General features: G+C 36.8%; 1 protein-coding gene across 2 annotated transcripts in view; it reads right to left on the reverse strand.

The window, feature by feature from the left end:
• Positions 1–370: 370 nt before the first annotated feature.
• Positions 371–16,513, reverse strand: part of LOC114537107 (collagen alpha-1(XVII) chain-like) — a 101,930-nt gene continuing 85,787 nt past the window's right edge. The window contains exons 3-11 of one of the 2 annotated variants that reach the window (XM_028558245.1): positions 5,542–5,586; positions 4,861–4,914; positions 3,672–3,698; positions 2,897–2,941; positions 2,056–2,091; positions 1,578–1,613; positions 1,465–1,500; positions 870–1,169; positions 371–544 (exon numbers count right to left, since the gene is read on the reverse strand). In XM_028558245.1, coding sequence (XP_028414046.1) covers positions 392–544; positions 870–1,169; positions 1,465–1,500; positions 1,578–1,613; positions 2,056–2,091; positions 2,897–2,941; positions 3,672–3,698; positions 4,861–4,866 — 639 coding nt within the window. In that variant the 5' untranslated portion in view covers positions 4,867–4,914; positions 5,542–5,586 and the 3' untranslated portion in view covers positions 371–391. The remainder of the gene's footprint in view (positions 545–869; positions 1,170–1,464; positions 1,501–1,577; positions 1,614–2,055; positions 2,092–2,896; positions 2,942–3,671; positions 3,699–4,860; positions 4,915–5,541; positions 5,587–16,513) is intronic. The other variant, XM_028558244.1, reaches the window with a different exon arrangement.

Below are 16,513 nucleotides of genomic sequence, written 5' to 3' on the forward strand. Positions count from 1 at the left end.
TGATTGGACGTTCATGTACGCCGTTGGTATGTTGTAATGCCATTCATACGGTTTGGATTATCCCTGTTCCCAGAGCCTTTATTTGATCGCAAGAGGAAATCGCGGGTTTATTAGTAAACGAGATTGACCGAGATTGACCCACGGAGGCGATACACTCTAGAGAACGTGGTATAATATGCTCGGTTTGATATCTATTTCGAAAGCCTTGTTTCATATGCCAATCTCATGATAAATTCAAATACATATATCAAAATATCAACGCAAAATATTGCACGAAACAAGTAGATACAAAATTGTAATTTGAAAAGATCAAGAAAAACAAGAAAAAATGAATTGAAGTTTACAAAAAAAAATGCTGATTGTGTTATAATTTCTTAAAGGCAACTTGGACTTATTGTCTAATCAATGGTTTCAAAGAAAATTCAGTTGTTCCGGCCCATTTGTTTTCAGTTGATCTGAGACGCCAATACTTGGCAGTGATTGGCTGAGGCAAGTCGTAAAAGATCATCTCAGCATTTTGCACAGGTGCAGGAACAGTTCGTGCCTAGGAAAAGGAAAGAACGTACATTATTTTATGTATTAATTAGTTAAAAAGATAGAATCAGCCTTTCTCAAATTTTCTAGTTTTTTCTGTCTGCCATTAGCGCCGTATTTTAGCCAAAAAATTAAAAATGGGTGAAAATTCTTACTTTTACGTTTGTAATTTAGCTCAAGTCTCACCGGTTGTGAATTTACAAGTTCCGAAATAATGCAGCAGAATATAGTAGCTTCGTGTATATTATAATATTCCTCCTTATGAATGGTCCGAATATTCCTCATTCAACGAAAGAACCGCCTTATTTTCTCTTCAAACAAAGTAAAACCACTACCTTTAACCAACTTTTGCCATCGAAAGAATATTCCAAGTCCAGGTCCGCGTATTCTGGCCTCACATCATGACCCCAAGATGATATGAAACCTCCAGCTACTGTTAATGACGTGACGTAAACAGGGCGAATATAAGTTGCTTGAATATAGTTCCCAGCATTTTCTGACTCGCTGCCCCAACCACCGGTTTCTGATCTGCCGTCAGTTAGAACACGTGATGTAACGTGATAGCGATTGTTGTAGTAACCACTCTGGGACACGAAGTAGCCATTAAGTGTGTATATCTCCATTTCCTGTTCCATCTAAAACAAACAATATTACCATAATTATACGGAATATACTCATAGTTTATACTGGCAACAAACTCTTCTGGATTTGAAGACAGTGAAGACATAAGTGTACGCCCCCCCCCACCCTACCGCCCCAAAGTTGGGCTAAGGCCATTTTTGGAAAGTGTGCGAAGTTGCTTGAAGACGCCGCCACGCTGCTTCTTAGCTATATCGGAATTTATCTACATTATTCAGTACTTGACGATACAAAAAAATTCGGATAGGGAAATACAGAACCTACGTTCTATCTTTCTGATAATCATTTTACCTTAGCGCCGGCCTTTCCTTTACTTCCTTTATAACCCTCAAAAATAAATATCGATGTTAACCAAAAAAGAAATTTTCTTTCAGTATGTTACCCAATACGTAAACCTTCTTTACCTTATCACCTTTTCTTCCCTTTTGTCCTCTGTCCCCCTATTATGATGATTTGGGTTGAAAACATTAGATTCAGTAACATTCACACATAATATTCCATGATTTTATACAAAAATTGCCGTATAATTAAATCTGCACTGGAATAGAAAAAATTTCTGAGTAAAACTGGCATGCATGGCGCAAGCACGAAGCGTGCAAAACGCTAAACAAAACATTGAATTTTCACTACATCTAAAATGAAGAAGAAACAATGTTTTGTGAAACATGGACGTATGTTGCTTTTTGTAACATGTGCATGTGTGATAATAAATCAATAAATGTGGTCGTTTACGTATAATTATATTGCTAAATATGCAAGAAAATTAGGATAATGTGCGGTTTAAGGGTACGGTAACCGTTTATGACTTGTTCATTGCAATCCGTTATTTCCGTATGTTTTTTGTTGAATTTTCTTTGCATGATTATAATAGTTGCTCTATACCTGAGGTCCAGGTGGACCAGACAAACCCCAGTCACCCTATAACGATTAGAAGACATATATTACTCGGTGATGAAAATAACACCATAATTTTTGTTAGCGTAATATTATTTTCTTAGCTATTTTGCGTATTATTATTTACCTGTATAGGCTATTGTGCGATATTTAAACAAAAACAGTTTATAAACAGAGGGTTGGTTCAATCCCTGGCATAATAGGCTATAGCTATTTATCTACTGGCTATATATTGAATGGTGCATATAATAAATAATAATGACAAATATTCTCAGTTGCGTAGCCAGCCTTACAATCTACAGGGTGTCTCAAAAAACCCAAAAAACTATTGAAATCACCCACAACAATGTAATTGTTAGAGTTTGAATGCTCAAGCACTTTGTTGGGATGTTACCACAATAAACACACGCGTTACGCAGTCAGCTGTGCCATTTTTTTTCGAAGCAATAACAAGGCTAATTCAAATCCAAACGTATTCACAATTTCAAATTTTTTGTATTTAGGATTTTATAAGTTGCATTAAATCCGCATGGGCTAAAATTCGTGAAGACGGCATTCAAATTTTAACAATGAGTGATTTCAATAGTGACACCCTGTAGTCATCTATGCTAATATTTTGGTGTTCATTGACTGTGAAAACAATGAATTTCTAAAGAAATGATTAATTCTGCTGACTTGTAATTTGCATAGCAGGACCAAATTGTCAGGCTGGCTACGCGACTGATTATTCTTCTTGAAAAAGAATTATCGAATACGGTAATGGATTACTGGATGATTGTTAATGTGAAACAATTTTTTAACCTAACTCGCATGTTTACTATAAGCTTACCATTTCACCAGTCAAACCGTCCCTACCGTTAACACCTGGCACTCCCTGGAAATAAGGAGAAAAAAATATCAAACATTTCTTTCGCTATTTAGTCAAGTTTTTTAATTGAAAAACCAAATTCATTTGCTTCTCGAGCTAACAGAAAATTTATCCACAACTTTTAATGTAAAAAATGTAATTTAATAAAAACTAATAGTCTATAGCTATTAGATTTTTGGTGTAATAAATTCTTCTTCGTCACTCCTGAGCAAAACTGTCCGCCATTTTGTTTTTGCATAGAAGTTGTCTTATAGGTGGCATGATGACAGGCAACATAATCACTTTCGTTGAGATTGCGTAGAAAATCGCTTTTAAGTAACAGTAATGAATGAGTCGAGCATATAAAAAGACCAAAAGGTATATGAAAAAAGCTTGATTGGAAGGGGATGTATATTTATGTATTCTTGTTTATCTTGTAGATGAAATGATAGCAGGCAACATAGTCAGTTTCGTTGACATTTCGTAGAAAATCGCTTTTAAATAACAGTAATGCATGCGTCGAGTATATAAAAAGACCAAAAAGTATATGAAAAAAGCTTGATTGGGAGGGGATGTGTATTCATGTATTCTTGTTTAAATAAGAGTAAAGAAAATCGCAAAAGAAATAATTCTGGCATTAGCTGAAATTATGAATTGAAATAATTCGCATCAGAGCGATCATACTCATGAATCATTTAATGCACATGCGGTGTCGAGTTATTACATTATTGAGCAAAAACCGTTTATCAAAACAAACCGGTTCACCAGGATCTCCTTTCATTCCCTGAAAAAAATAGAAAAACAGTATTTAAAAATTATGAAGGTATTAATTTGCAAGTAAAATTTAGCTTGAATCGCGATCGCTTAAAATAAATTGTAAAAATCAGGTATGAAATCCTTCAACCCATTCCTCCAATCTTGCTTAAAAAAATCTTCCAAAAAAATTCATCAATCGAATTAACGAATAAGTTTTCAATAATGGCCTTTTTAATAACTTCACCTCACTACAAGTGACCTTGTATTAATACTATCAATTAAAAATGACTGCTTGCTTTGAATTGCTTTAATCATAGTCTAATTATGAGACTAAACCAGCTGAGAGCAAACCAGTCCGGGCAAATTTAAGTGGTATTGGGACATCAGTGCTTGGATTACAAATCTGACGTTTGTTCACCTATCATAATTTGAAACTTTTTGAGTCTAACTAAACTTTGAACCAATCATTTCTAGCATGGTATTTTGCAAATGGAGCTTTTACAAACAGTTTTTTTATTAATTTTATTGAATGTTAATTATATATAAAAGTATAAGAATTTTTTCCAAATTTTAGAGAGAAACTTCGGTACATATACAGAGTATCCCCGAAAAATGCATCCCCTCTTGAAATGAAGGTTTTGTTCGAATTGGAATACATTATTAGGTTACGCACGTGTGCGTAAATAGTGCATGCACATTGTAGGTTCAGGGTCGTAGCTAGAAGCCTCATTGGGGGGGGGGGGGGGGGCGAATATTCATATTTTCGTTTTTAACGCCGGAATGATTTCTTTTGTATGCTATTGTTCCCATGGTATACAAACATGAATATATGAATATACACCCCCTTAATTAAGCGGTCTAGCTACGGCCCTGTGTAGGTTTATAGGAGTTACATTCCTGAGGTATTAATTCAATTTAGGCTTTAACTTTTTCTCATCCTTGGTTTTTATATAGCAGTTACAAAAAAATTGGACAAAAGCTCGATTGAGCACTATTTTTTAGCAGAATAATGATTGTAGTAACTAATCAATAATAGCGGTCTATTTAGGTGCATGATAGGAGAATTTACGGGAACAATAGCATTATTTAGGAGGTAATAGGAGTATTTAGGGGAACAATAGCAGTATTTACGAGGTAAAAGAGGTATTTAGGACTATAATAGGAGTATTTAGGATGACTATATATCCTACCTTCATACCATCGTATCCCGGTGTACCTCTTCTTCAAGGAGGTCCGCGGGAACCCTGAAATAAATGCATTGCTTGAATCTAAAGTTATTTATTGCATTGTGACTTATCGCAATTAATCACGCCAAAAACAATACCTAATTAAATAAATAAATAAGAAAGGTGGTTGGACAATCAATGACTTTGTAGCTTATTTATCAGTATTCTGCCAAACACCAGAAAAAGGCATATTGAATAAAACCCCCCGAATTTTCATTAATAATACGGTTTTAATAACATTGAGATGCAGGAGCTGGATCGATGTACTAGCTGAACAAGTACCCGCCAGGATAATTAACAGTGTGGGCGAGTTGGGGTAAAACCTAGCTCGCCATTCTTAAAAATCAAACGCCTTAATTAAATATTCTCTCTGGCTGAGTGGCTGTCGCTGAATAAAAACCACGACAGAACTTGCCGCCATTTTAAAAAATTCTCGTTGGTAAATCACGTAATACGCCGGGGTCGCTCGACTAATCGGCGGCCAGAAAGAGTCCAGAAGTCTCAACAATCACCTTTGCAGCTTGATAATTGCAAAATTTTACCTTCCCTCGACTGCTTACGTACCCGCGGTTAGGTCACAAGTATTAAATTCCTTTCGATTTCCTATCGTGAACTCTAATTTTTTTAAATTTCTCTTTCGCTTACCTTAAAGAATGCATTTCCAGCATAGCCTTTTGGGCCTGGCTCACCCTAATTAGTGAGAGATGTGAGGTAATGAGATGACCAATATCTCATATGAAAAGAAAATAGACTAAAAAAAACAGCTGATCAAACAAATAATAAAGTAATTTTACAGGGGCCAGTTGTATGACAGCCGAATAGCGGTATCCACCGGATAGCGATATTTCAACCCTTCTAAAAATGTTAGAAAAGCGATCAAATTCAGCTTCGGAAACAACAATTATTAAAGCGGATCATCCATTTAGAAATACTAGATTGAAAAAATCACTATCCAGAGGATAGACGCTATCTGGCTTTCATACAACCGGCGCCAGGTGTTATTGTCAACTGAACAAAGCATGCAAGTAGACGCGTAGGCTCGTAGGCTCGTAGGCAGCGTTCTTGATACTTAACCTTGCGGGGTATTCTATAGTTGTGCCAAATAACTGCTTTATTACGTGAGTAGGAGGAGCTTAGCGCGATACCTTTCATAGACCGGATGTCCATATACGTTGATTAATCTTGATGAAATATAACCTTCCAAGAGGGAAGCCTAACCTGCTGTTGAACCTATAAATTTAATCTTAGACAATATTCAGTTATTTACTAATTGCGAATCGCTATGTTCGGTGCAGGCCGTGCAGCTCATAGATTATACTCCTTAAAAAGTCCCTGCAGTACATAGTTCCTGTTTTATGACATATATGGAATATATATCCTAAAATAACAACATAATATGTGTTATGTACGTAATTTACTTGATTAATCAGCTTATTTTTTATACAAAGATGGATAAGTGTTTTCGTGCCATAGTAAGCCATACTATAGTGAAAGAAAAGCAAATTCAAGTTCGTTTGAACTCATACGCATAAGTACTTACCTATAGGCAGATTTACCAAACAGTAATCTTGCTAAGCTTTTGCAGTGCATGTTGTTTTATATTTCCTGTAGCTATATAACTTAATGCCTGTAAGTGTATGCAGTCGTCCAAGCATCAATTTTTACACAATTAACCTTAATATACACTGTAAAGCAGAATCTATACTGTATACTGTTTGATGAAATTAATTTCAAAATTATTGCCGTCGCTGGGGATTTAAACTTCGCGCGGTCCGTACGGCCTAATACGGCCCGCTCTCGTAGCCAAAACATGGCAGAAAAGCGTGAAATATGATTTAAAATTTATTATCGAAAACGATAATTATCCTACGGAAATAGGAGCTGAAAAACCTGTATGTTTCCTATGCCATATATAGAGGGTGAGTAAAAAAAAACTGACACCTTTGAAATTCAAATTAGCTACGAACTTATGGCTGGAATATGACAATTCCCATCTACAAACAACAAAAACGATTTGATAAAACTGTTCTTTTGTATTTAGAGAGCTTAGAATGTGGGAACAAACTCCCAGTGGGAACAAACTTTATGTTTTAGGTTAATTAATATGATATGCTTCGTATACCTATGAAATATTTTAAGCAACTTATGTCACATTAAAGCCGCTATGCGACTAATTTGAATTTCAAAGGTGTTCGTTTTTTTTTACTCACCCTGTATAGGTGTCGCGACAGGATTTGGCTGAAATGTAATTAGCATAGGTAGTCATGCGATGGCTAGTGCAACTCGGATTAATACGACGAGTGTTGTTTGAAAATTTTGCCAAAAATTGGACGAGTCGCCGGTCCAACTAGGCAAAATGTTCAAACATTACGAGTATTGTAAATCCCTAACTGCTTGTACGAACAATATCCCATGAGTATTTGACGTGCATTATCATAGTATGATAATAGTTAGCCTTAATTTCTGGTTATTTTTAGTTTCAGTAGCGTATAGCCAGCCTGTCGATTTGTCCCGCTATGCTAAAATTTTGGTGTTCACTGACTGTGAAAACAATAGATTTCTAAAGGCACAAATAGTTATAATAACTCGAAATTTACATAGCGGGACAAAATCGTCAGGCTGGCTACGCCACTGTTTAGTTTATTCAGGACTGTTCAGTTTGATGCGAATAACGTCCGCTATATTTTATATTAGTTAACATGCACCGAAGGACTTATAACCTCATTAACGAACGAAACTTACGTTAAGATCATTGTTCCCTATTGGCTGGGACTGCCAAATTCGTTCGTTACCGTAAAATGCCAGGCCCTCATTGGTTGAACGTTTAGTGTCAGGTGTGACATATTCATAATCGAAAATAAGTTTGCAGTTCTGTTTTGCATAAGTTCTTTCAACGCCAGTTGAATGCTTAAAATAAAATTATATTCTAATCTTAAAACGCCTTTAAGTCTGGTTCACACTTGTCTGGGATTCCCTTTGGGCTTTGTCTGAGGCCGCTGGTGTGCAAAATGCTTTTCTGAGACTATCGGAAAGTAATATAATGGATCTCCGATTCTTAGGAGCTAGTGTGAACCAAGCCTTACACTGATCGATCATTATATGTAGCTTATGCATGTACATTCAAGTTCATTTGACATAATGTAGACCCTAAAACTCGCTCGACTTCATGGATTACCCTGCGTCCTCTCATTGGAGGCAGTAAAACTTTTAGTTCTATACTAGAAGTTCATCTATTCTCGCAGCTTGGTAATTTCAACTAAATAAATGTTTGTTTGTAAAAGACTGCTTTATATTTCCATATTTATTGTGCTGAGAGAGCATGTCCCAAAGGACTAATAGTCTTGATCTATCTTATGACATGAAAATTTACACCGGCATTGCATGCGAGTTATAATTGTTTTCTAACATTTCACAATGTTGTGCTTGTTTCGCGACCATCATATAAAAATTAATAGTGTCAGGTGCAGGTATATGGGAAGCTTTTTTGACACTCCTATGCTACAAAATTTATGGAAAATACCGAAAATATAACGAATTTTGAAAACATTGCAATCGACTATTTACTTTTAACGAACATCAACATGCTTACATGCATCCATCGTCTCATTTGCAATTATTATACATCTAGCCAATCACAATTAGAACTTTTACGTTCGTACATTTGCATAACTGAATATAACGTCGCTTACGGTCTTCGGTGCATGTTAACTATTGGAACAAGACGCCGTTCTGGCGTTAACTCCGGCGCACGTGCCAGTCTTTAATATAAAGCTTCTGAACATAAACAATATATACAGTTCGCGTATTGTTTCGCATACATATTCGCATTTAGATGCCTTGCGAACCTAAATGTTCGATCGCGAAATTCAGAAGCACATCGCAGTATAGAAGTTCAATTGTTCAAAAATGTAAATAAACCGCATGATACATTCGCTTCGTCTTACACTTTGCCTTTGGAATTCGCGCTTATATAGTTGTATTAAATCTTCGATCCTGTGCAAACTACGCGACGTGTCAACGCGCCCATACACGACCACATCATCTTGTTAAACGGCGAAATAGCAGCGATATTATTAAAATAGGACCGTGTCTACATCCATGTATTAAATATATTCTTACCTCAATTCAATCTAAACTTAATCGAACAGCATGAAAAGAACGGTTTATTTGTTCCTCTTGGAGGATATGCCGTATCATGCGAGCGAAATCGAATCGCGCATTGGAAAATTAGCCAAAGCTGTGCACCACAACTCTTGGGAGATAAGACTGGGACGTAGATAAATACGGTCATATACACATTTTAAGTTCTAGTATATTTCGCGCCATTACAGACTTGCGACGACCAAAAATAAAACAAGACGCCTGTTCTGGCGTTAACTCCGGCGCACGTGCCAGTCTTCAATATAGAGCTTCTGAACATAAACAATACAGTTCATATTCGCATTTAGATGCCTTGCGAACCTAAATGTTCGATTGCGAAATTCAAAAGGACATTGTACTTTAAAAAGTATAGAAGTTCAATTGTTCAAAAATGTAAATAAACCGCATGATATATTCGCTTTGTCTTACACTTTGCCTTTGGAATTCGCGCTTATATAGTTATATTAAATGTTCAATCCTGTGCAAACTACGACGTTCAACGCGCCCATACACGACCACATCATCTTGTTAAACGGCGAAATAGCAGCGATATTAATAAAATAGGACCAAAATCTACATGTATTAAATATATTCTTACCCCAATTCAATCTAAACTTAGTCGAAAAGCGTGAGAAGAACGGTTTATTTGTTGCTCTTGGAGGAATTGCCGTATCATGCGAGCGAAATCGAATCGCGCATCGGAAAATTAGCCAAAGCTGTGCACCACAACTCTTAGCAGATAAGACTGGGACGTAGATAAATACGGTTACATACACATTTTAAATACTACAATGTTTCGCGCCATTCAGACTTGCGACGACGAAAAATAAAAAACAAAAAAAAACAAAAAAAAACAACAAAACAAAACCAGGGCGAATTTTCAACTCCGTCGCTGACGCCGGAGTAAAAAGAACAAAAACAAAACAAAACGGGGGCGAATTTTCAACTCCGTCGCTGACGCCGGAGTAATAATCATTGATTGTACTGCGCGTTACGTAGTTCATGAAATAACCATACTTCTCTCGACCAATCAGCATCCAGTAAATTTCATCATGCTAATAATAACCGAAGAAATCATTCAAGCAAACGATGTGCCAGTGCCATGCATATCGTCATACATCGTTATATATCGTCATTGATCGCATGATACATCGTCATACATATATATCAATGTTGGATTCATTCATATGATTCATTTCAACTTCAATCTCGAAGAAGGTAACTTGAAGAGCTGGTGAACCTATATTCGACCGCAAAAAATTTTCAGGTATACCTATATGCGCTTTTATTTCTCCTCGATAAAATGTTAAACATAGGAACATCTTGCACTTTACGAAGATAATGTGTATTTGAATCCGCCCACACCATGCAATGCGATTCTTAATTTGCCTGCTCGGTTTGAATCCCCTGAAGGATTAGTGTTACCGCAACACTGCTCAAACTGTCCTAATTTGAATAGTACTGGCAAATTTACCCAAATAATAGATATTGATATTGAATGCGTTAAAACCAATCTGTCCACCACCGACAGTCCGGATACAACAGCCGATACAATAGAGGATTATAACTGCGCCAATAGTCTGATTACTAGAAATACATGCATGCAGTAACCCCTCGCTATTCTCGCTATTTCAAACCAAGTACACAATTTCCTGAGTTAACCTGACCTAAACTTATATTATGAAATGACACAAAACTCAAATCAGCCTTAATATATTGTATTTCCCAAGTATATTATAGCTAATGTTTCCATCATTCAATACAAAAATAATCATAAAGCTACTTAAGCTAGTGTAAATATTGCCCGTTTAATTTTGCTGCATTATACCTTGCCAGCAATTAAGTAACGGTTTAAAATCGAAGTTTCAAACGATTAAAACAGTTATACAAAATCTTCACAGACAAAGAAAAAACTTCAAATGTTATTTTACTCTAATTGCAGTCGACGCCGACGGCTGAAAGTTTCAGTAAACTTTATAAATATAGAGTGTATTTTTGATACCAAAATTCAAATTACACTTTCAAAAACACTTTTTGACGTTAAAGCAAAGGTGTAAAAGCCCTTCACAGGTTTATGTGTTTGCATAAAAAACTGAAAATTTAACAAATAAACGGCATACAAAGCTGAAAAGTATACAAATACGGCTCATTCTTACCGCGAAACAAATACGAAATAAACAAAGTAAACACGTACCCTTTATCTTTGAAAACATTTATAAGCTTGCAGATTATGAATTATTCCTCTTACACTGCTTTTTTTTTACTGTATCCACGTTCATCTTTGCTAACTGTCATGCTTCATATATCTTGTTTCTTCTCGTTTTACTTTCTTTGCACAAAGTTTATGAAACGCTTTTACAAAAATGTTTACGAAATGACAGTTAAATTGCTGACGTTCTCATTGAAAAACAAACTTTCTGTCTTAGCTAATCAGAACGTTCGTTGATTACCACTCGCTTACATTTTGCGCATGCGCACAAGTACCATGACCATTGAACGTCCACGGTCCACGGTCCACGACATAGAATTTGAGCAACTTTGGATTCCGCTATGTTCTGTCACAATACCCGGGTGTAACAAATCTCCCAGCGGAATTAGTACCCTCGCACGGCGCTTCGCGCCGGCTCGGAGATTAACAGTGCGTTTGCTGAATTAACCCTCAAGGAAGGTGAAAATTGTAATGAAGTAAGCAATGTTGAAGATTAACCTCACAACGCCGACTCACATACAACAAATATAACAAATACTCTTATAAGTCAATCAGTACAGACGTAGCAATGTAGCTCCAACAACGCAACAAAATGTCCCTGACAATAACAATGCGAATACCATCCCTGTCCTTATTACGAACAGAAGTCGCTTCAAACCAAACCGAATGGACCTTTCAGCCCAAAAGAAGAAAAACCTAAGACGCACTGCACATCACCATCAACAAGTATATGGTAATCAAGTAAGCGATATTGCAGACGGGCATCACAATCCCTATTTACATATAGCCAATTCAAAAAAAACTTTCATAAATCATAACAGTCCAAACATTGTAACTCTAACAGCGCAACAAAAAGCCACTGAAGAAGACCATGCTAAGACCATTCCCGTCCGTATTACAAGCAGAAGTCACCTTAGACCAAAACGAGCGGAACTTCTAGCCCGAAAGAAGAAACATCTAAGACATAATGCATACCACGATCAACAAGTAAATAGCAGGCCACTGCAGTCACACCATAAAAAAAGATGAACAAAACCAATCTAAATGGATCCGACAAAGTTTTTTTTCGTACCGCCTCCAAACGGAAATCCAAACTACCGCATCGAACACAGAAAATATCGAGAGACAAAATGACTTTTTATCAATTTCATTATTAGATGTACATCCCTCCGCGAACACCTCAAGCGCGAACGCTTCTGGTGGGAATAATTTTATAATACCCGATCGATGTAATACAACGAACAACAATTAATAATCATAATAATAATCTTGTGAACTTTGACGAAGGCAATCAGAACCAGATCCCAGTAAGAATTACTACACGTTCTGAAACGTCATATGATAAAGCGAGGTCTCATGTACCTTCAAACTGTACTAATACAAGGTCAAATTGGAGACTCAATGCTCCAGGTCAAAAAAAGGTACTCTCTTCAAATTTGATTAAAATTGACCGACTCTTTGAGAAAAATTCGTCCAGTTATGTTCCACGCATAATGCTTTCTAATACCATGCCACTCGTTCCAAAAATGGTGGAAGTACAAGAATTTGTCCTACGAAACCGGGTTGACATTGCCTTCATAACTGAGACATGGCTTAAAGATACCATAAGTGACTCTGTAGTCGATATTCCAAGTTTTAACATTTTTAGGAAAGATAGGGAATTTTCCCAGCATGGTGGTGTTTGTATATACCTTAAGCAAGGAATTACGTGCGACATCCCTGAAAACCTGCAATGCTGCAACACCCATGAAACTCTCTTTTTTAGACTTCAACCGAGCAGGTTGTCTCGAGGTTTTACGTGTATTATTGTAGCTGCATGTGGTCTATCATCCCCAAAATTCTGATCCGCTATCCATGATAAACCATCTCTTCAACAGCCTGTCACATGCCGAACCATCTTTCCTGGTTGCGGTTTAATTGTTGCCGGGGATTTTAATCGGCTGGACATTCATTCCTTAAAACGGCATTTTAAATTGAAACAACTTGTTAAATCTGCTACTATAGGCCGGGCAACGTTGGACCTCATTCTCACGAACATGAGCGACCATTTTTCTAAGCCTGAAATCCAACCACCGTTTGGCATGTCTGACCACAACACTATCTTGTTAAAACCCAAGATAAGAGTTCCAGAACAGTCTTCTAGGAAGTGTGTTACAGTTCGAGACATGAGGGAGGACAGGAAAAAGTCCCTTGGTCATTACCTCACCAATATCACTTGGTCCTCTGTTTTTAATATCCATGACTGTGAAAGTATGCTTTCCAGTTTCGAACAAATTGTTAAACTGGGCATGAATATGATCATGCCTGAAAAATTAGTTCGTATATACCCAAAGGACGCCCCATGGATGTCTACCAAACTCAAAAATATGATCCTCCAACGTCAAAAGGCCTTCCATATAGACAATCAAAGTCAGCGATAGAAGGCTTTAAGGAATGCAGTTAATAGAGAAAGGAAAAATTGTAAGGCAAAATTCTATCGGTCTAAATTTCAAGACCTGAAAGGTAAAGACTCAAGGAAATGGTGGCAAGAGGTGAACAGACTAAGTGGATCCTCTCGGAAGAATTCCTCTAACCTGATCGATCAATTAACTGCTGTGCCTCACTTTCGTAATCTATCATATCAACAAATTGCTAATGAAATTAACTCGGACTTTTTGAACTCTCGAGTCCTTCCAACCCCTAGATCCTTCTGCGGCAAGAGTTATCGTGAAAAATGACGACGAAATCCCCACAGTCGATTTGACGCGTGTTCATAGTGCTCTGTCAAAGTTAAATAAAATCAAAGCATCTGGTCCTGATGGTATTCCCAACTTGCTCTCAAAATATTTTGCTGATGTTTTACCAGAACCAATCGCAAACATAATGAATGCATCTTTTAGAGAACAAGAAGTTCCTTCGTCCTGGAAATATGCAAATATATCACCAGTTCCAAAAGTTAACCAGGTTGTCGACGCCAAAAATGACCTTCGTCCTATCTCACTTACACCTACTATCTCTAAAATTGCCGAGGGTTTTATAGTGTGAGATTATATCAAGCCAGCTGTGATTAAAATCATTAACCCCAATCAGTTTGGCTCTATACCAAATTCATCTACGACAACAGCTATAGCTTGTATGTTACATAAATGGTAAAAAAGATGCAGACGGCAATGGTTCAACGATACGAATCTTGCTTTGTGACTATCGGAAAGCCTTCGACCTCATTGACCATTCCTTGCTAGTTGCCAAACTAAAGCTTCTGGACATTCCGGGTAGTGTCATTAATTAGTTCATCAGCTTCCTATCTGGCAGACAGCAAAGAATTACCCTTGGCAACGACTGTTTCTCGGTGTGGGGCAGTGTACCATCTGGTGTTCCCCAAGGAACAAAATTAGGCTCATGGCTTTTCTTGATAATGATAAAAGACCTTTTCGTATCGGATCCCTTCGCTATTTGGAAATACGTCGATGACTCCACTGTGTCTGAAACAGTCTACAAAGGTGACCAGAGCAAAATGCAACACGCGGCAAACGAAGTGAATCAGTGGTCAAAATCAAATCTGTTCCAATTAAATTGTGCATGGGAAAACAAAGGAACTTGTGATCAATTACGGTCGCTCGATCAATGATGAACTTTTCTTCCCAATTCATATTGATGGGAAGCAAATTAAAATAGTTAGCAACGTTGATCTCCTTGGTATGACGATTAACTCAAAATTAACATGCGACGATCAGATTGGAAAGCTGGTTAAAAAGGCGTCGCGGAAAATCTATTTCTTAATACAACTTAGGCGCTCTGGAGTGGCTCCAAATGAACTTGTTCAATATTACTGTGCGTGCATTAGGTCATCCTTAGACTATGTATGTCCAGTTTTCCATCACGCCTTACCAAAATACCTGCGGAACGACTTGGAGCGTATTCAGAGAAGAGCTCTGGCTTGTATCTTTCCTGGTCTCCCTTACGATGATGCTTTATCTCTAGCGACTCCTAAAGCAATTAATGACCATCATTCGGAGCTCACGAGCCGTCTGTTTAAGAACATTGCATCTGATCCTAATAATAAACTTTACTACTTAATTCCGCCGAATATTGATGTTAATGACCATGATTTGCGACATCGCGGGAAACTAGATGTCCTACTTGTAAAGACAGAACGGTTTTTAAATTCCTTTATCATAGCGAGTAGCAATCAATATAACTCGTTATAGTGTATTTTATCTCTGTATTTTAATTTTCTTAATATAGTGTAATTTTAATATTTTTAACTAACTGTAATTTTTACACGCTTATTTGTTCTTATATGCAGTAAAACTCACGCAACTCAGCTCCTGTTGCCAAGTGATTTCTCATTAAATAATCTATCTATCTATGAATGTCCTCCATAGCGTATAATACAAGCAGCACGAATATCGAATATATATAAATTAAAAATTTTATTATATGGGATACGTGATGGAATGTGTAGAACAACGACATGAAGAAATTAATTTTAATGGCGAAATTCATGTTTCATCATCTTGACATCAATATGCGTCCTTGCTTGATTCGCATTTTATAATGGCAATATATATATATATATATATATATATATATATATATTTATATATATATATATATATATATATATATATATATATATATATATATATACAGTAGGAGGCAAAAGTTTGAGTCCAGTCGTTGTAGAATTCCAGTATTAAATCCTGGCAGCGTATTGGAGTTAAGACATGCGTGCTAGTGTTTCAGTACTGTAAACTATATTAATTGCACACTGTTTTGGTCCTAATGATCTAAATTATAACAAAATAAAGTTCTCATTCCTTTACACTGCCCAAGATGGGTAGGAAAAAGGGCAAAGTGATGGTGCACAAGGACAAATAGTTCCATTAAGTATTGAAGGATTCTTTCCTCGTAAGATCGCAGAAGAAGTGAGAATTTAAAAAGGTGGTATGCAACTAACCTTGGAGAGGTTCGAAGAAACTAAATCCTACTCAAGCAAACTTTTAGCTGCTTTGGTCATGCTCGGTTTGGCAATATTGAAAGATATAATAGGATCCTAATTAAAGAAAAGTATCATCCAATTCTTCAAGGACATGGAATTTCATCTGGTACAAAGATGATCGCACGTCTAACTACATGATAATCACCCTAAGCACATGCACATCTTCTATGTGCCAGAAATCGTTTAGAAGCAAACTCATTCTGGTGATCTCGTTGTCATGGCTTTCCACCTCATATTCCAGATCTAAAACCTATGGAGCACTTGTAGAACCGTTTTAACCGGAAGAG

Source organism: Dendronephthya gigantea, unplaced genomic scaffold (assembly GCF_004324835.1).
Source record: "Dendronephthya gigantea isolate DGI-Jeju-01 unplaced genomic scaffold, DenGig_1.0 000150F, whole genome shotgun sequence".
Lineage (NCBI taxonomy): Eukaryota > Metazoa > Cnidaria > Anthozoa > Malacalcyonacea > Nephtheidae > Dendronephthya > Dendronephthya gigantea.